At 45.1% G+C, this 21,027-nt stretch overlaps 1 protein-coding gene across 1 annotated transcript in view; it reads left to right on the forward strand.

Annotated features, from left to right (window-relative positions):
- The window catches only part of MYL7 (myosin light chain 7), a 67,193-nt gene extending 48,676 nt beyond the window's left edge, over positions 1-18,517 (forward strand). Inside the window, exons 6-7 of the mRNA XM_085636117.1 lie at positions 10,702-10,750; positions 18,036-18,517. Coding sequence (XP_085492243.1) covers positions 10,702-10,750; positions 18,036-18,140 — 154 coding nt within the window. The 3' untranslated portion in view covers positions 18,141-18,517. The remainder of the gene's footprint in view (positions 1-10,701; positions 10,751-18,035) is intronic.
- Positions 18,518-21,027: the final 2,510 nt, after the last annotated feature.

The following is a 21,027-nucleotide window of genomic DNA, read 5'->3' on the forward strand; positions in this document are numbered from 1 at the left end:
TGCAGGGTGAGTGGGTGGTGTGAGTGCATGGTGATCAGTGTGAGTACATTGTTTATCCCTGTGAGTGCAGGGTGAGTGTGAAAGTGAAGGGATAGAATGAGGAGAGAGTTGTCTGAATGCAGGGTGCATTCCCAGTCACAGTTGAAGTTACTCAGCATGTTATTGAGGGCTGGCATAGGGCTTCAGATATAAGTTAAACTATTGCTTTTATGGCATTTTTCAGGGTCCAGGGATCAACGGTGGAGGAAATAAATATTGTGCTCATCCTGCAACAAATTTCCAGTCTTGCGTTTAGGGTTGCCAGCTCATTATTTTGATGTCCCAGCCGCTACAAAAACAAGCAACCCCCTAAAGCCTATTTTCAGAACTTATCTGTGCATACTTGGAACAGCAAAAATAAATAGATAGCATTTTTAATTGTGTTCTAGGACTGCCTGAGTGATCCATGACTGATAATTAAAGGGAACAAAGATTGAAAAGTCACATTACAAATGAATACATACTATTTTATTTATAACCCTATTTAGTGTCAAGACAAGGCCTTTGCGGGCTCTTTAACCAACACATGGCTGGCATTTTTCATGTGGTAACCCCACATCATATTCCTTTTCATGAAATGCATTCTCACACTAAGGCAGTAAGAAATAAAATCCAAATGTAAGGAATAGGCAAAGTGGGGGCCCAGGGGGTACTGGAACCAGAAAAAAACAGCCTCTGTAATCAGTTTACAAAGGTATGTAAATATGCACATGGTCTTTAAAGACCTGTGAAAAACTCAGTCATGTCGGAGATAAGACCCCAGACACTGCCCAGCCGAGCCCCCAGCAGCTCGAGCTGCAGCAGCAGCCTGGGCTGAGACACATGACGGCGGGGGCTGAAGCCCTTGCAGCCTAATAGGCGTTGTGCGCCTAGAAGCAACAATGGAAGGTGAAGTGGTGGGCTGGTGTGCGCACCCCCCCCCCGAGGGGATGCTGCACCCCCCAAGGGGGGCACGCCCCACACAGATTGAAGACCTATGCTCTAGATAAACAACATTGCCCTCTAAGCAGATTCGGAATAGGTCAGTGTTAGGAGACAGACTCCAGTCGCATCTTAGTCCCTCAGGGAGACAGTACCAGATTTTTTGTGCTTGCCATAAGACGACCTGTTCACAGTTTCTTTTTTTCAGGATTCAGAGTTGGAGACTATCTTCACAATCATTACCTATCCAAGTACATTTTTTAGACAATGTGTAACTGTGGGGATGTGCTTATGATGGAAGGCCTGGTTGTGGGTTTTTTAGCTAATAATTGCACTGGGTCAGGAATTGTTCCTGGATGTCCAGTAGCTCTTTCTGCTGAACTTGGCAAGGATTCCAAGGGGCAGATGTACGACCGTTTTTTACGGTCGCCAACGGGAATTCGGCCCATTTGTGACCGCAAAACTGGTCACCCCCATGCACAAACCATATTTTGCGAGTCGCTAACCTATTAGCGACTCGCAAAATATGGTTTGCAACTCACTATTAGGAAGGGGCGTGCCAAGGGCGTCCCTTCTAATAGCAAGTCTAACACCAATGTATGATTGTTTTGCGACCACATTTGCAGTAGGTAGGTGGTAAGCGACTCGCAAACGGGAAGGGGTCCTTAGGGGACCCCTTTGTGAATGGTTACGAAAATATTTTTTAAGAGCAGGCAGTGGTCCCTTAAAAAATGAAACTAAAAAGTTTTCTTTTTCTTTTTTAAATGCATCCCATTTTCCTTTAAGGAAAACGGGCTGCATTTAAAAAAAAACTGCTTTATTGAATTATGTTTTAATTCCATTACATTTTCTCTTTAGTGTTATCCTCTTTGCTTGGCGAGGAGGGTCTAGCTATCTTTGGGCTTGCACTGTCTACCTCCTCCCAATCTATCTGTGATACTAAATATGCATGTAAGGGTGACCAGGAATCTCGGGGCCATGCTCTGGGATGCTGCTCCTAACTTAATAATTCTACCTGTTCGCAACAATGCATATCCGCAGGGTTTTAAGTGGGATGAAAAAACTGGGGGGGGGGGGGACTCTCAAAGGGGCGTGGCCAATGTAATTAAAGGCGTGGCTTAAAACATGTAAGCTAAAAATCTGTTCTTAGCATAGTGTGCCGTCCGACTTGTATTTTGCTGTTTCTGTCATTGCATTCAAATATATATCTATATATATATTCACTGAAAAAACCATAGGTTTCACACACGTTATAGTTAGGAATTAGCATTTAAAAAACCTTGCAAATTCACTTAAAAAACCATAGGTTTCACACATGTTATAGTTAGCTGGGCATTTCACTCGTGAAAAACCAATGAAATTCCCCCGTTATAGTTAGGTCAGATAACTATAACTCGCGCGACCGCCACTCTATCACAAGGATAATGTGATCGGTGATGTCATGAGTAATGCCACTGACCATGTCATGAGTGATGTAATATGTGACGTCATGAGCACTGGATTGCGGGCGCGCGAGTTATAGTTATCTGACCTAACTATAACGGGGGAATTTCTGTCCATGTGTTCCCATACCTGGCGTGTCAAGCAGTTTGGTGCTTATTTTCCCTCCATGTTAAAGAACAGTAGATGTTTCAGCACCCAGGCTAATGTGCTGCATAGCTAAATACATATAAGGTTCCAAAGGCTAGACCAATTGCATTGCAAATGCTTGTTTTTTATGGGCCCACCTTCAGGGCACGTTCAAGATTAAGTACCCACCTGGGGCCACATGTGCTAGAAGATATTATATTCACAAACCCTACTTGCAAAATCACTGTGTTTGTGACAGCAAAGTTCCTTGTTGTAATGTACAAAACCCATTTTTTGAGTCAGAAAAGCAATTTTGACTCGTAAAACGGGCTTGGTCCACCATAATGAACTGCAATTTGGAAGGGGCCAAAAAAGGGGGTGCTCCTTCCAAATTGCAATTTGTTATAGAATGTATCAGCGGTTTGCATCTGTAATTCCTGTTACAAACCATTGTACAGTTACTGACACCTCAAAGGGTAGGCCAACTGAATCACAAAGGGGAGGGAGTCCCTTGGGATACTTTCCCATTTGGGAATCATGGTGGCGGCCTCAGCAGGAGTAGCCAGTGGTCCAGGAGTATCCACGGTATCTTTCAAAATGCTAAACGTATTCATATTTTTTTAAGCGGCTCTGGTTCCTTTAAGGAACACAGGCTTCTTTCAAAAAAAGTTTTCTGCTTGGAAATTAAAACGCATGGTTAGTGTGTTGTCTCTTACAGGCCACTATCCCTGTATGTGTAGCCTATCACGGGGAGCTGCAAATTGTGACCTGCTTAATTAATATTCATTAGCAGTAGTGGCTGGTGCAGGTAAGTGTGGTGAGGCGGGGCATTGCGGGGGGATGTCGACAGATGACAGAATAGGAGTTGATTATTTATTTAATTTGCCCTATTCCAACCTTTTGTTGACATCCCCCTGCATGCCCCTACGCGCTTACCTGCACCGGCCACTGCTGTTCATTAGGCAGGTTGTTTGATGAGCCCCCTGCGAATGTTGGTTTTGTGAATCGACCTAACAGTGCATAGGTTTGTTCACAAAAAAAGATAGTTATTGCAAAAATGTTGGTTGGCAATTTGCAACCACTTTTTGCTATCAATATATTAGTATATTTGGCACTTAGTGACTAATGATGCACACTCGACAGATGCCTCCTTCCAGTAAATCACTGGATGATTCCCAACAACCTTAACTCAACCCAAAAAAGACCAAAATCATTATCTGGGGCTACCTCTATGGTGCTACCTTCATTCTTACTTCAATCAATCAATCAATCAGGGAGTTTAAAGCGTGCTACTCACCCGTGAGGGTCTCAAAGCGCTGGGGGCGGGGAGCAGCTCTGATTAGCCACAGAGTCAGGTCTTGAGGCTCTTCTTGAAGGTGTGCAGAGTAGGGGAGTGGCTGATCTTGACTGGAAGCTTGTCCAGGCTTTGGCTGCAATGTAGTAGAAGGCTCTTCCGCCTGCTCTGTTTCTGAAGATGTGCGGGGTTTCTGCCAGGGCGAGGTCAGTGGAGCGGAGGTTCCTTTTAGGTACGTGGAAAGAGACTCTTTCGTTGAGGTGTTTTGGTCCGATGTTGTGGAGGGATCTGTAGGCGTGGATGAGTAGCTTGAAGGTTACTCTCTTCTCGACGGGGAGCCAGTGGAGGTCTCGCAATTGTTGGGTGATGTGCTCATGTCATGGGATGCCGAGGACAAGTCTGGCCGTGGTGTTCTGGATGGTCTGGAGTTTGTGTAGCAAGGATTTGTTGATTCCAGCGTAGAGGGCGTTTCCATAGTCCAATCTGCCAGTTATGAGTGCGTGGGTGACGGTTTTTCTGGCTTCGGGGAAATTCACCAGAAGGTCTTGTGGAGGATGCGGAGGGTGTTGAAGCAGGTGAAGGCGACGGCGTTGATCTGTCGGGTCATGGTGAGGGAGGAGTCGAGTATGATGCCGAGGTTCCGGGCAAGGTCCGCGGTGGTGGGGGGTGCTGAGGGCGGGGGCCACGAGGAGTTGTCCCACGAAAAGGGTGAGGATCCGAGGACTAGGACTTCTGTTTTCTCCGAGTTGAGCTTCAGACAGCTGCTGCTCATCCACGCTGCGAAGACTTTCATTCCTTCCTCGAAGCTGAGTCTGGGGGCTTATGGTCCTTTGCGAAGGAGAGGATGAGCTGGGTGTCGTCGGCATAGGATACTATGCGGAGTCCATGCTGTCTGCCGATGGCAGCGAGGGGGTCCATGTAGATGTTGAAGCGTGGGACTGAGCGATGATCCTTGTGGTACTCCGCAGTTGATCTCTGTGGGTTTGGAGAGGTAGGGCGGGAGTCTGATCCTTTGGGTTCTGCCGGCGAGGATGGAGCGGAGCCAGCCGAGGGCGGTTACCTGTATTCCTGCGTCGTGGAGTCTGGCTGAGAGGATGCTGTGGGAGACGGTGTCAAAGGCTGCGGAGAGGTCGAGTAGGATGAGGGCTGCGGTGTGGTCTTGGTCAAACAGTGTGCAGATGTTGTCTGTGGCGACGAGGAGGGCAGTCTCGGTGCTGTGGTAGCTGCAGAATCCAGATTGGGAGGGGGTCGAGGATGGAGTTCGCTTCAATGATGTTTGTCAGCTGGGGGTTGGCGATCTTCTCTGTGACTTTGTCTGTGAAGGGAAAGTGCGAAATGGGTCGGTGGTTCTTCAGGTCTGTCGGGTCTGCAGAGGGCTTCTTGAGGAGGTGCCTGACTTCTGCGTGTTTCCAGTCATCTGGGAAGGTTCCGGATTCGAAGGTGGCATTGATGGTGCGTCGTAGCTGGGGTGCTATGGCGGCGGCGGCTCTGTTGAAGATGTGTGGAGGGCAGTGATTTATGGGGGCTCCCAAGTGGGTGCTCTTCATGGTCGTGGTGGTATCTTCAGTGGTTACCGGGGTCCAGGCGGTGATGGTGGACCGGCTGTCGTCGTTAGAGGGGAGGGTGGTTTCTGAAGTCTGCTTGCTGAAGTTGTCGTAAAGGGCTTTGATTTTCAGGTGGAAGTAGGAGCCGAGCTTGTTGCAGAGGTCTTGGGAGGGAGTGACATCTGTGGCTTCGCTGTGGGGCTTGGTGAATTGCTGTATGATGTTGAAGAGTTCCTTTGAGTTGCTGGAGTTGGTGTGGATTTTGTTCCGTAGGAAGGTCTTCTTTGTAGATCTTTTGCTTTGGTGGTAGTCTGTCATGGCGTTCTTGTAGGTGGTCAGGTTTTCCGTGGTTTTGCTGTTCCTCCGTCATTTTTTCGAGATGTCTGCAGGAGTGTCTGTCTTCTTGGAGGTTGGTGGTGAACCAGGTGGCCTTCAAGGGGTGTTGTCTGTCGGTGGTGCAGAGGGAGGCGAACTCGTCTGCACAGTTGGTGATCCAGTGGTGTAGTTCCTTTGCTGCAGAGTTGGTGTCGGTCGAGGTGGGGTAGGGCGGGGTGAGGGGAGTTGCGTTGAGGGTGGAGTTGCGGTGCTCCTCTGTGACTTTGCTCCAGTTCCTTTGCGGAGGGAGAGGAGTGGGTTTGAGAGCAGCGGCGGTGTTGAAAGAGAAGTGCATGCAGTGGTGGTCTGTTCAGAGGGGCTGCGTGGTGTGGCTAAAGCGGATGTTGCCCCCACTTAGCTCCCAGTAGTCATTCCACCACCCCCACCCTGACAGATTTAAAGACACCAAAGTTCACCTGGATATAAGCCTTTCTCCAGTACCCTAAATTAATTTCTTATGAAATCCCACTTCTGGTCGTAACGCCTTGCTCCAAGGACTCCCTGACCCCACCTTGGCACCCCTTAAGGGCATCCAACATGCTGTGGCAGTTTCATCCTGGGCCTCAAGATATATGATCGCATGCCCCCATCCTATTAGAATTACATTGGCTCCTCTTGCCAGCCCTCACCATCTTCAAAACCAGCTGCATCATTACAAAGCCATTACGGCCAACAACTCCTTTCGCCCGAGCAGACCTACAGGCAAGTCACCATCAGACTACAGACTAAGAAGTGTGAAAAACAAAAACAAAAACAGTAGATCCATCCATCCAATCAGAATCTGAAACAACATCTCCATCAGGACCACCCCAAAGCTGATCCAATTTAGGAAAGAGTAGAAAACGCACCTCTTTAAAGAACATTACAATGCATTGACAGTCCACAAACCAGCTGCCACTCCTATCACACGTTGAATTCATGCTTGTCTTTGAGCCTGTACTGTGCTCCGATGCCTTTAAGCTTTGTTTGTGCTTTAAAATACCACAAATATACATACCTAAATAGATACTTCTTCCATCAGGGAATCCTAAGACACATCTTCACATGTATGTTCTTCCCCCGTAAGTGCAAGCACTAATTGGATTGGTTATGTCAAATCCTGATTATGTCATAAGGCCATGTACAGGCCTCCCTAACCACCTACTACGGTGCTGCCATCCCTCCCATAGGATGCCATTATCACCGGGCACCCCCCAGACCAAGAGGCCAAAAGAACGTCCAACGTTAAGCTACAAAACGAATGACTAATATATTGGTATATAAGTAGTGTGAAATTATTATAATTGCGGTCAGTGAGTTTATGAGTATTAGACATTATGGTTCAGATGTACTAATCTTCCGACAATTTAATGCTGCTTGAAAAATCACCATGCTGCTTGTTACCCAAAATATACAGCTTCAAATGTAAAACACTAAACATAGAGTAGTGTTGCAGTACCTTTTATGGATAGCAATATTGAGCATTATTATTGGGTCATGTTTTTACTCTAGGCTTACGTTACAGTACACAGTGCTTAATTAGAGACTGTGGTTTCAGGCGGGGTCCACCAGCACTCATTTGAGACCCGGGACTTACTTTTTATTGTTAGACTTGTCAGACAATGGCAAAGTGAGAAATCAGGCATGGGAAAAGAACCTGCAAGAGTGATGTAAAGGGTCAGGGCGTTTAGAGTGGTGTATTAAAGAGGCATTAGGTGAAATTAAGGCTTGGCAGCCTTGCTATTTGGAAATCTTGACATTCAGCAGCACCGGAGGTCGGCTTCTGAGGAAAAACTCTGGCCCCGGTACTTATTCTTTTCCAGATCAAACACTGAGGGACTGAATTTCAAACTGCACTGTGTAGCACGTTTTGCAGTGATACAAAAGGTATTACAAAATCCAATTCACAAACTATGTGTGGAATTTTACAACTCCGCACTCCCTATACTTATGTGTGTAGAGTAAGCCTGGGTGGAGTTCGCGTAGCGGGGCTACGCGGAGTGCCACAGAGTTGGCAACAAACTCTGTGGAACTCCACTACGCCGCCCACCTCCACCCCCTATTAATATATAACTTAAAAGTACATTAATGAAAGTTAAAAAGACTTACCTTTTAACCGCGGCGTCCACGGGCTGCCCTTCTCCTCTGCTTCGGCATTAGAAATACTTATAAGAAAACTGTGCATGTGCGCATGCCCGCGCATTTCTTACGAGAAATGCGCATGCACGGGGTGGCCGCATGCGCAGTTTTCTTATCAGTATTCCTAATGGCGAAGAAGAGGAGAAGGGCAGCCCGGGGACGCCGCGGTTAAAAGGTAAGTCTTTTTAACTTGCTTTAATGTACTTTTAAGTTATATTATTAATAGGGGGGTGGAGGCGGGCGGCGGGCCAACTCCGCTCCGGAGTGTGCTGAGTTTTGCCTACTCCGCGTTCTCTGCGGAACGCAGAGTAGGCAAAACTCAGCACACTCCGCAGGCGGAGCCAAGTTCTCCGCCAACAGTTAGTGTAGAGTTCTCAGTAAGCCTGGGCGGAGTTCATGTAGCGGGGCTACGCGGAGTGCCACGAAGTTAGCAACAAACTCCTTGGAACTCCGAGTAGCTCCGCTACGTCTCCCGCCTCCACCCCCCTATTAATATATAAGTTAAAAGTACATTAAAGCAAGTTAAAAAGACTTACCTTTGAACCGCGGCATCCCCGGGCTGCCCTTCTCCTCTTCTTCGGCATTAGAAATACTGATAAGAAAACTGAGCATGCGCGCACGCCCGCGCATGCACATTTCTTATGAGAAATGCGCATGCGCTGGTGGAGGCGTGTGGCGGGCCAACTCCGCTGCGATAGGAGTATTAAAACTTCGTACCTAGTTTGTGAATTCTGAGAAAGTAGTAAACTTACTACCAACTGTAAGCACACCTTTGTGAATCAGGAGTACAAATTATGAGCATTCGACCACTCAAAGGTATACTACGTGAAATATCACATCCATTAATAGTTGAAGAATAACACAATTTCATTTACCACCACTTTTGGCTTTTGTTTAGTCCAGGGTTTTTTTGGCACCTATTTTCTACCATGCGCCATGTGAGCGGATGCTACGTTGGATGTCTTACATTAATATGGGTTTGGCCTTTAGTTTGCACCCACTCAATCACACCCACTTTCCATGAATTAGCATGTATTTAACACTAAGTATGTAATACATCACGTGCTGTGTCTGCATCAATAGCAAAAATTCCTTTTATGCCTAAAAGTTAATTGGCGCTAACATTTCTGCCACTGTTATCAAGTAGTAAGTGAATAAATGGATAAGAGGTTCTTATATAGCATGCGGCTACTCCAAGAGTGTCCTAGCGCTCAGGCAATTAGAGACGAAAAACGAAGAAAGGAACAGCGGGAATCCTACAATCCGTAAAGTTTGAATCGAAATGTTTTCACCTCTTTCATGAATTTCGTTTTCTCCGTGATGGGTCTCCGATGCCCAGGCATCTGATTCCACATGCCGGCAGCCCTGACTGCAAAAGAGGAGCCCCCTCTGTGCTGTGTTTTTTTAAGGGGGGGACTGAAATTAGACCAGCATTATTGGAGCACAGGGACCTCCCTGGTCTGTATTCCTTGATCCTCTCATTTAAATAGGTGGGCCCTTTGTTGTGGAGGGCTTGATGTGTCAGTGTCAGAGCCTTGTACATGATGCATTGCCGAATCGGCAACCAATTCTCCGGTAGCTGAGAAACCGACGCATGCGTGTTTTTTTTAGAGTAGGTGGATCGCCATGTTCTGAACTACCCGTAACCGCTGAAGCAAATATTCAGGAAGACCCAAGTACAGAACATTGGCATATTCCAAACTAGAGAGATTCAGTACCCCGAGTACAGTGACTTGCGTATCATGAGGCAGAAAGTTGAGAAATTTCCTTAGCAAGCGACAAATCCAAAAGCATGATTTCACAACTGCTGACACCTGAGCTCTGAAAGATAGTTGAGAGTCAACCATAACACCCAGATTTCTGGCCACCGCTGTTGAAGGAGGTACAGGGGGGACGCTGTATACCATGCTCCTGCCCATCTGGGGAGGAGATTCAACCCAAACAATAAGATCTCGATTTTGTCTGGGTTGCACTGCAATGTATTGCCTCTGAGCCATTGAAGCAACACCTTCATTTAAAGTGCAAATGCTCCTTGGCACTTGCAGAAATCCCATCTTAAGTGAGCAGGAGCTGAGCATCACCCTGTATGATGTGAACTCAATGTCAAAGGATTCAACCACATATGACAAGGGGGTCATATAAATGTTGAAAAAAGTCTGACTCAGGGAGAAGCCATGCGCCCCTCCCCCCATTTCAATCTTTTTGCTTCAGAGGCATAATGCTTCATCCAAGCTACCTGCTCTCGTCTCTCAAGAAAAGAGCCCAGCCAGCCTAAGGTTGAGCACGTCAGCCCCAGATGTCCTAGCCTGTGTGCAAGCGCTTGTGCAAAATGTTGTTAGCTAGGGAGATACTTTTAGTAAATACATAAAACATGATTTGTATTAAGATGCACAGAAAACCTGTATATGTGATGGGTTGGAGTCAGGGTAGGTGAATACACAATAAACGCCTTTTTGCCAAGACAGGACTGTTTTCTTTTCTCCTTGGTCTATCCATAACCTCTTGTGTTACATTTCTTTTGCCTTCCTTTTTATAGCTCATTCTCGTCTTAGTCATCTTGTGTCTTTCCTCCTTACTTGCTTCCTGTTAATTTCCCCTTCAATCAAAGAAGGGTGGCCTAAAGGAAAATGAAACACATCAGTTGAGTCTGGGGTAGATACAATAACATGCCCGGCTGGTCCCTCTGACCAGTCATTAGGTATGGGGTGGTATCTGTTGCATGTGTGATATGTGAATAAACACTTTGTCTAGATGCCAAGTGCAGGTGTAGTGGAGTCTGAGACCACTTCCTTCACCGATGGACAGCTCTAAACACTTGTGTCTTTTCTCTTTTGTTTCTAGGCTAAAACTGCTCCTAATGAATCAAGCAGACAAGTTCTCAGAAGAGGAGGTGAGCATGTGTCAAAGACTACAGAACTGACCTTGGGAAAAGCCAAGTATAACTCAAGTCCTTGAGGTGGTCCTTGGGGTACACATTGTTTAGGCACCTCGTCTGTGCATGGCCAGAAATGCCCCTCACCCATCCCAGTGAACTGTGTGCATTGCCAATTTCCACATGGTATCCTCTTGAATACCACTCCACCTTTCATTGTGGGAAGCTTTAGGCCGGCGGCATATTAAGCGGTGGGTCAGATGGATAAAACAATGAGCTCTGACAAAAACCTTCAAATCAGCTCCCACACTGTGGTGGCCGATGCATATTAAAAGTGCTGAGGCGCGGGTAGGCAGAATAAAAAAAAGATTATTTTTTTACCTCATGCTGCTTCTGCCACCTCATGCCTCGGACCTCCTCTGCTTCCTGGTCCCTGGAGACACTGGGACAGCAGCAGACTCACTGTGCAATCCCTGCGCTGCTGTCATGTTATGAGAGCAGCGCAGGGATTGGCCTGAGCAGGCTGGTTTGACGCTCCGCTCAGGTCAGGGAGTCTGTGCTTATTCTCCAACCCGGCTGTACAATACAGCTGGGTTGGAGAAACCTAACTGCGCATGTCTGTTTGGCCGGCCTAAGACGGCGGGCCAAAAAGACATGCACAGTTAGTAGTGCTCAAAACTCTGCCCCCCTCCCATGGCCCAGCCCCACCCATCCCCACACACGCTGGCTCAGCCAGCAGCCAAAAAAGAAAACAATATTGTTTTATTTTTCAGCTGTTGGCTGAGCAGTGGGGCGACACTCCTCCGCCATTGCGGAGGGACCGCCGCTGCTCCCACATCGCACCATGTGATCGAGCATGGGATGCCGTCAACCCACGGTCCTTTTAGAACATATGAGGCTAAACTGTGCACTCTACAACACGGGCTGTAAGGTACTGCTTAAACAAGAATATAATTTGGTAGATAGTTCTGAAGGTACACCAATGAAATATTACACTTCAGGAGATGCCACAGCACCCTAGAGCACAATTTCTTTAAAACCGAAAATCTTTCTTGTGCCTATTCAGAAATTATATGCCAGATATATTTAAAAAAACTGCATTCACAAAATGCAAACATTTGTGCCAATGTAGATGCAGTGTCTATCTGATGCATTACACTCAAATGAATACATACCTAGGCAAAGAAAGAGAGAAAACTCAAAATGTAATTTCTGTTTCAGGACCTAATGCTCATTTCTGTTCCACTGTGCTGCTAATAATATGCTAGTAAATATTCGTCGAGCCTCAATGAAGCCACAGGGCTGGTCTTGCAGAGAAAAGGACTGATGCTTCTCTCCTCCACTTTAGATTCCTTGAGCTTGCCAAATAAGAAGAATCATAAGAAGAAACAGACCCTGTAAGATCAATGTTCCTTCAGAGGAAAAAACAAAGGAAATGAAAAGCCTTTGGAAATTTTAGTCTGAAACAGATGATTTGAGACACATTGGAATTCAGGATGAGTCCTGTAAATAGGAATTGCTGATGCATCACCTGGAAGTGATATCAGAACCGGAAACACAAAGGCGGCCTTATTAGATAGCATTAACGTGGACAGGAAGGAATGAAAAATACAGACACTCTAAATGGAAGGATGATGAAAACCTAGACATGAAAATGCACAATAATAAGTGAGCAACAATAAGACCCCAAAATATAACTGGACTATTGTGAATGTGAAAATTGTAAGTTCTCTGTCAGCTGGGACAGCAAAAAATGGAATGTGCCAATAGTGACCACTATAAACCTGAAGGTAGAATGCTGGTCAAAAGACACTGCGAACATCACACGGGTGAAAACACCTGATATGCAAAGGCAGGTGACGGTAGGGTTCCCAGGTACCCAAGGCCAACCAAATATAAGACAGTGCTGGAACCTATGTAGCCCTGACGCCCCAGCCTGAGGGCTGCCAATCTAAGCATGTGTATACATGGCGCAGCGGGAAAAATCCTAGAATATGCCAGACTAATAGAGGTGCCGATGAGGTATACCAGAGTATTGCTCAAAATACCAGAATTGGTCTTCCATGTTAAAAGACAAAAGTCAGTTCTCATCATTGCAATGGGACAGCTCGCCGGGTGGGTGGGGGCTGCTCAATGTGCCAAGGCTGCTGTTTAACGTGTTAGGGTGCTGTGGGTAACTGTACATCATCAAGCTAGGGCACAGACTTTGGATTTATCATAAGTTGACAAACAGTGTCATACTACAAACCCCAAACCCCCCTGTCCTCCCTTACTCACCCTTCCTGTAGATTTGAACACAGTCTGGAGTGGGTGCTAGGAGCTGCTGAGCTGGGACTACATGCACTCGGTGCTGAAGGACCACATTTGAATGGTCCTAGAGCCAAACGTCTACACACTGCTGCATAGACAAAGGTCTGCGCTTACTTCTTGTACCAATGTTCTTCCATTTTTGCTTGGTGGGAGGGTGAGTAGAGTTCCTGCCCTCGCAATCAGCAGATGAGACATAATTGTATGCTATGCCATGTATGCATTTGCACTTTAGAACCATTTACAACTTGCTTCTTCTCACAGCAAGGGAAAAAAAGCTACCTGTGAAAACGTTCAGCAAGGATTAGAGAAAACACAAGATGTTGGGACAGGGATATCCCCTGCTTGGTAAATGGATGTGTATCCTGTCTTGGGTGTATGTTTAGCTGGAATCCTGACTTTTTGACGGCCCTTGCATCACACTAATGTTGCTTATGTGGGGAGGCCTAGATCTCTCCCTGGTAATGCGAGTTCCAGAACCTGTTCCGTGACCTGGAGGGGTGCACAAAGTGTGCCCTCATATAAGCACCATTACTGTCCATGCCCTGGGTGAATAATGTAAAGCTGTGGCAGCAGCATACTGAGTTTGTGTCAATCAGTAGTGTGAAAAGACCTTTTTCTCTTTGTCAGAGAGAGGAGAGTCTACTAACCCCCCTCATGTAAAGCTCTACTGTTCTGTGAACTGTAGAACTAGGCACTGAAATTTCATGTGTGTTGAGTGTGTGCACATGCAATGAGTGTTTAGCACATGTATGGCAGTAGTAGTCTCTCTGTGGTATGAGTTGGAGTACTGGTACAAGTTGGATCCAAATTGGATGGCCTCCGGTTTACATTGCACGGAATGGAGGGTGCTGCAGCTTAACCAGACAGTTCAAGGATATTAACTGCATTCCTGTGCCTAGAAGGTGGAGATCCAGGCACTTAAGTAAAGGAGGATGAAGACCAGGTTTCCTTTAGAAATTCCGTGAAGATTTTCTTATCAAACAACTGTCATTAACTCAACCTTTTGGTTGCAGGTAAAGGTGAGGCGTGGGATGACAGTTTATGTTGTGTAAAGTGAGGACATTTCTAGAAATGCCCTTCTCCTTTGTCTGCCCTGAATACTGCTTTGTAACTCCTGAAGAGGTGCAGCTACCTCATACTTCACTGTGCCCTTGTTTTAGATACTCCTGCTTGGAGTCAGGTTCTTTGCTTCCTCTTGCGATAGCATCACTTTGTACAAGGGCTGTGTCTGAGGAGCAGCCTGAAAATTACATTTCAAAGAACCCCAGCCCAGGTCTGAAACATTTGACTCTGGATTCACATTCAGTCTGGAAATGTGTATAAAAGTGGGATCTAAACGACCCGCTTTGTTCCAGTTCCTTGATCTTCTTGACCAACAAAGGGAGTGATCCACGGTGTAATCGCAGAGGTGCCGTGTGAACAGAGCTAGTGTTTCCACAATGGCGAGTCTCCCAGCACCTCAAATCTGCACACGTTGCTGGAGAAGCTGAATGTCTGCCTAGCACCCAGAACCATGCCTGATCAGAGAGGAAAAAAGAGTGCCTGGCGCTGCAGAGGGGACAGTGTTTAGGAAACACCAGCTGTATTCTCTGGGTGCGGGAGACTCAGAGGCTGCTGGGTGTTCTTTGGAGCAAAGCTGGATCCTACCCGTGTTGTGAGGGGCCTCCTTGTTTCCCAGCATCTCCCAGGACCCCTCCCTGCTGAGCAGGCCAGCCATGCAGCTCACCTACCGTGGTCCTAATTCTGCATGAATGTCCTGGCTGTCAGTGGAGTTGTTGCTGAAGACGCCGGCCAGGAGAAAGTCCGCCAGCGCTGAATGACCGCAGCAACGTGAGTAGGTAATGGGGACTCACACGAAAGATTGAGTTAGACCCATAGGCCTTGTTCTGTAATGGGAGCACTGACTGTTACTTTAGCAATCCCAATTCAGGTATGAACTGAACAATGAAATACTCCACGCGAGTTGAGACCTTATGAACCGCACCTGTGGTTTAGCTTTGCCTATGCTTGTGTAGAAGTCCCCTAGACACTAGAGAGGCCCCTAGAACACAGAGAGGTTGCCATACAAGGTGTACAAGCTTATCTAGAAGTTATAATTGGAATCACAACTCTGTAGGTGAGCCCCTTTACATTGTTTTGCATTACATTTTGCTGCTAATAAAGCACTTTATTTTTTACTAAGATAAGCACTGGGATGGAAAGCATATTATTGCATCAGTTTTTTTTTTAATGTTGAGTTCTCAGCTGTTGCCACCCACACTACCTCCCACAGAAACTTTGGACTGCTCGCCCTCATTACCCTGAGTGTCATGTGCAAAAATGGTATAGTTGGCCCAATTGGCAGAGCAGCAATCAGTTTGACCCCAATACACCAATGGCAGCAGTGCTTAATTTGTGCCGGTGCTTTCCGGGGCTTAGCACCGGCACTTATTTTTCAGGGCCGGGTCTACAACTGAGGGCCACTGCCAACTCACATGAAGGACTTAACTGCACGTGATATGTTACATTATATGATTGACTCACTGTAGTGTAGTTCAATCTCTATCACAGTCTCCTGAGTCCCTGGTGAAGAGTGCTGCTGTGCTGAGCCGATACTAAATCCATATTCGTGGTTGCTTTCAGTTCAGTGTTGCCGGTGGGCGGGCCACTCATTGGACAGGATACGGTTCTGTGGCGTAGGGATGGCAGCAGAGTGCGTGTGCGTAACCTTTTTTTCAAAATTCCAACGCCTGCACCCACGCACTGCACGAGTCACCGCCAGTTCAGCAGGACGTATTGTAGTTTTTGAAACAGCCAGTGTGTCGTGCAGCAGAGTGTGTGCAGCAGCAGGCTTAATAAAGGCAGTGCCACCAGTAAACCAGTAAGTACCCACACCAAAGTGCTTTTTAGGTCTCGCCTGACCCAGCGCATGCGCTGGTCTGGCGAGACTTATTGAGAGGGCTCCAAAACGTGCTACTAGGCCAGCCTAGAGCTACAGTGCATGTGCGCGGGCGCCACTTTTACTGCGATTACTTTCACCTTAGCAGCCGCACGGCCGCTTTGATGTTTGATCGCGATCACTTTCACGTTTTGCGGCCGCACCGCTGCTTGGCATAGCCAATAGATCTCGCTTTTGGGACCTTATATGTGTTTAGTTATGCAACTGTTGCATGGCTAAACACTTATAAGGTCCCAAAGGTGAGACCTATTGGCTATGCCAATGCTTGTTATTGAGTGTGGTGTGACAGTCACCGTTTGTTAAACAGACTTCGAGTACGAGCAATCATGCAGCCGGCACTGTGTGCATTGCTCTGGGCCTGGTGGCTGGAAGGATGGCAGGGCCTTGTCTTATGGCCTTAACCCGTTTCTGTCTAATCGTTGACATAGTTGTCTTGCATGAAATTCTGTTTTTCCATGCGTTTATATCTCTTTCGCATATACTTTGGTTTTGGTATTTTAATACCTATCCTCCCCAGTGCTCCTGTTGAAAGTTTATTTTCAACGTCATCAAACCTTGCGCTCGTGGCTCAGGTTGTTTGTGCAGTTGTGTGGTTGCTGTTGTGGGGTACGGTGTGCATCCTTCACCCGCCGGTAGTAGAGTGATGCTTTACATTCTAGTGAACACATGGCACCTCTGTAGTGAGACACAACGCACACACCCCTTAGCTCAGCTGTATTTGTTTGCTGGCACTGGCTGTGGCACACACCCTATGCAGAATTGACTCTGTATTTACTTTTTTTCATGTATGATGTAGGTCGAAATACATGTTGTGCCAGCAGCCAAACCAGTCTCTGGAGCGAGTCCCTGTGAATGCTGCTGGTTTCAGCAAAACGCCGTGGGCATGTTTTCATTTTATTTCTGCCCTTGTCCTTATCGCAGTCCTTACACAACACTATCTACACACGCAGTGCCTGTTGTAGAGGGGAATTTGGGTTTACTGGCAGTGTTGCACCCTCTCTGTGCCACGGTGAGGTAACACTGTGACCCCGGTATTTAATTGGTTTCATGGCCGGCTCTAGGGTAGTACGACCGGTATCACCACACTGGGTGCTGGCTTCAGGGAGCGCAGTGTTTCAAATAGGTCAGTGCTTTTCTAAGAGACATGCTTTTGTTACAGTTTACATGTTAAAATTCCTAATTAGAACAGTGAATTAGTAACTGTTGTCAAAGAACTGCATGCACAGTGTAAAGTATAGGTTAGAGCATAGATTAATGTTGCAAAATGGGTAAATTTTGGTAGAAATCAATTTTTATTATTAAAGAGAACCCCAATTATGGTGTTCCATTTTCAATTCGGAGGTTGTGCTTCTCCAGACCAAGCAGTCTTAAACTATACTGCCTACCCATATGGATGACATGTCACTCCAACACCTTGTGATCTTCTGGGTCTGGCTTATGCAACATTTCCTATTTGCTGATTTACATACGTACGATTAATTGTGGGAGCCAGTGGAGGAAGTGGGTGGAGCCGGGGGAAAGTAGGCGAGGCCTCCGACAAACACTTGAGCACCTGGACTTCATATTTTACAAATTAAGCACTGAGTGGCAGACAACCTCGGCAACCATATTTGGGACCCTCTAGTCGCTGTCTATTCAGTGCCCCCCCCTACCCATCAGACAGGTGTCTGACAAAGGCCCCTTGAATGAGTATTAGTGGTGGTAGCGGGCTGTGGCTGGAACAGGGCATATCATGCAAGCTTATCCAATCCTGAAAGCAAACGCTTAGTGGTAAGCCCAGTGGTGGAAATTCCAGGTGTAGTGCTTTTACTCACATTAAACTAAATTCACTTCTATCATCTGATGGATGCAGAGCTATCTAGTTAAGAAGTGTAATCCATGGAATGAGGTGGGTCTCATTGCCCAGTAAGTGAAGGTTTATAAACTGGCACAGGGACTGGTATTAAAATATGTTCCTGTGCAGCTGTTAGCACTTCTTTCAGCACAAAACAAACTGAAAAAAACCAAAGCTGCTTTATACTCTAGCATGCTCATTCATTATCTTTTCATTTACAGGTGGAGCAGATGTATGCTGTGACGCCGATTGATGTGGCGGGAAATATTGACTACAAGTCGCTCTGTTACATCATCACCCATGGAGATGAGAAGGAAGATGCCTAGTCAGAAAATAGAAGCCTGCATCTGTGAAGAACTATAAGCCATTCTTTGTCAATCCCCATTTTAACTAGCCAAGACTGACAAATAAAATCATGTAATAGTCGATTCGAATTAAGGTATATATATGATTTTAGGATGTGTGAGTCCACAGCACTCTGCATTTGAACCAGACAGAAGATTTTCTAAAGATATTCAGGAAAATATTTGCTTAAAATGTTTATATGGGATTTACACTAGAGGTTTGGAGGGAAATGGTCATTGTGTCTTTTCAAGGCATGTTCAGGATCACAAAAAAATAAAGAAAAAATTAAATTAAAAAAAAGCTTTATAAGAAGACGTTAGACATCGTTATGTTTGAAATAAATATTCCTATTTCAAAACCTCGGGCAAATGTGGTGAGCATCCCTGTCAGATGTTGCCTTGAGATATTTTACATTTCTTTTGATTTATGAATATATTGAGCTTGTAATTTCCTGTACCTATTGTGTCTCAACATAGCTGTGAGCTTTTTTGCCAAGATATGTTAAAATGATCTAGGATGTATTTACATTTTGATTTGCAAAAAAAAAACAGCAGCAAGTTCATTTCCTGTTTTGCTGTGGTAACACCTGTATTTGGAGAGTTTTTAATCATAGAAAGTTTTAAAAAGGAAATTTCCTGAAATGTGTGAAAATGTCCTTAGAATTTCAGGAAAGGCTGCACTTGCTGTGTTCCTCTGTTTTACACACCTTAAATGCTCAACTGGTGAAGAATACAAGCTCAATAGATTATGTAAATATAGTTTTAAAAGGTTCTCTCGTGATGGATACCTTTTTCAAAGTCGTAAAAATATGATATAAAAATTCATCCGCCACTAACGAGAGGGCTCCTTAATTGCAATACTATAACTTAAACTTTAAAATGACCTTATTTTTTTAGATTGGCCAAAGCCACTTTTCTATAAAGTGCCAACACCAGGACATACGGTTAAAGGTGCATTTGTATTTACACTGAATACTTCAAGTAGTTGGTGTCAGCTAGCGGTGATGCTTGTCAAACAAATTTGTTATTTTTCCAAACCTGGGTATTACATAAGACTACATAATAGATTTTACAAAAAAGCAGAAATATGCAAAACGCCACAAACATCTTTTATAAGTAGTAATATTCCAATATGGTATTTTCGGTCCCATCAGACAGATTTACCAGTCAGTTAGTTCTCTGCTTTGTAAGGCAGTGGTACTGATGAAGCCGGATTCTTGCCTACCTTGCAATCACTAAGAATCCTCTCAGGTCACCAGGATCTTTTTATCTGCTAAATAGTGTAAAGGGGAGGAAATCCAATTCTTAGTACATAATCAACAGAATCAAATCTCATTCCAAAAGGACCAATGACTCCGAATCTAAAATTTTTAGGATTTTATTACAACCAAGAATAACTGCACATACAAACACCTCAATACAAGGTGAAGGAAAAAAATGGTCATTAATACAAATGCAAGTCTATGCAAGAGTCTCATACGACTCAAGATAAGAACTACAATTAATTATAAATTCTAAAAACAGTTCTAGCTCTAAGGTGACCCCCCGACTTAACATTTCCCTCCCAGGCAAAAGAGTAAAAAGGTGTCCGAAGTGAAGGCTTCCTTAGAAGTACATTCACTTAGTCAGAGCTCGTTCTAAGATGCACCATCTAGCTTCCCATCTAAACCTCAACTCCTCCATCCTCGGGGCACTGTCCCTAATACAAAATCCCAAAAACATAGAACACGCCCTTCGGCAACCCCTCTTCAACCAGGTCTTCTTCCAGTACTTTTCCAGCTAAACTTGTACTTCATCCAACGACGGTTAGCTTGACCTTGGGTCCCAGGCACCTTCTCCGCTGAAAGTATCATCCGTAAATTCCAATATACTTCCCTGTTGGCTTCTTGTACCATCCTAACTCCTAAAACAAAGACCTAGTCTCTCTAACGAGCTAAATGTCCTTGCACCTACAACAGAAACATGGGAACGAAAAACTTTTCACTTTTCTAAGATTTTCCATTCTCCTGAAACCCAAAGCCTTTACCAAGGGAAATCATTTTCGGCCTACAACATTAGCTAACATAGGAAATGAACAGGCCTTTCTCTTTAAACGTATATGCGATCAGGCCTTTACACTGTTAAACACACTCCTAAATCACACTTTAAGCATTAGTTCATTACTCCTTTAAACGTAAGTAAGCAGACTACACGTGTAACTTTAACATGGCACACGTTAAACTAACACATTGCATTACATAAAATCAAACATTATGCGTTTACTAAAATACTTTTGCAATCCCCTACGACATTACTCTTCATGGGAAGTATGGTTACGTTTCTAATCATGCCTAAGGTACACAATTCTAGTGATACAATTTCTACGTCACACCTAAACTACTTCAATTAATATGTGGGTGCGGACTAACAGTGATTATGATGCACCCCTACAAATTTCAGAATAACGTGGCACTCTATCAGTACAGATAAACATAATCACCCTTTTTAAACAGTTACACATGATCCCAAGTAGGCTGGCAAACGTTCATGCTTAGAACTATAGGGCACATAACATGTTACCATCAGTTATGCTGATTTTGTTATACTGTTAATATACCTACATTAAAATTGTGGAGACAGTTAATATTCGTCCATATTGTAGTATACAAGGGGATCCTTTAAAGTCATTTTTGTTTGAGAATTTCCGCTATGGCATTACCTGGTTCAATGGCTTTTTTACTTCAAATAAGAAATAAACAATTAAAATGAGATAAAATGACTGAAGGAATACATATAACAAAGAATGCTATTCCACACTGAACATTGTTTATGTTGGAAAAATATTGTCTTTTTGGCCAACAGGATTTGGGTGCATGTATCCACATGTAAA

Source organism: Triturus cristatus, chromosome 11 (assembly GCF_964204655.1).
Source record: "Triturus cristatus chromosome 11, aTriCri1.1, whole genome shotgun sequence".
Lineage (NCBI taxonomy): Eukaryota > Metazoa > Chordata > Amphibia > Caudata > Salamandridae > Triturus > Triturus cristatus.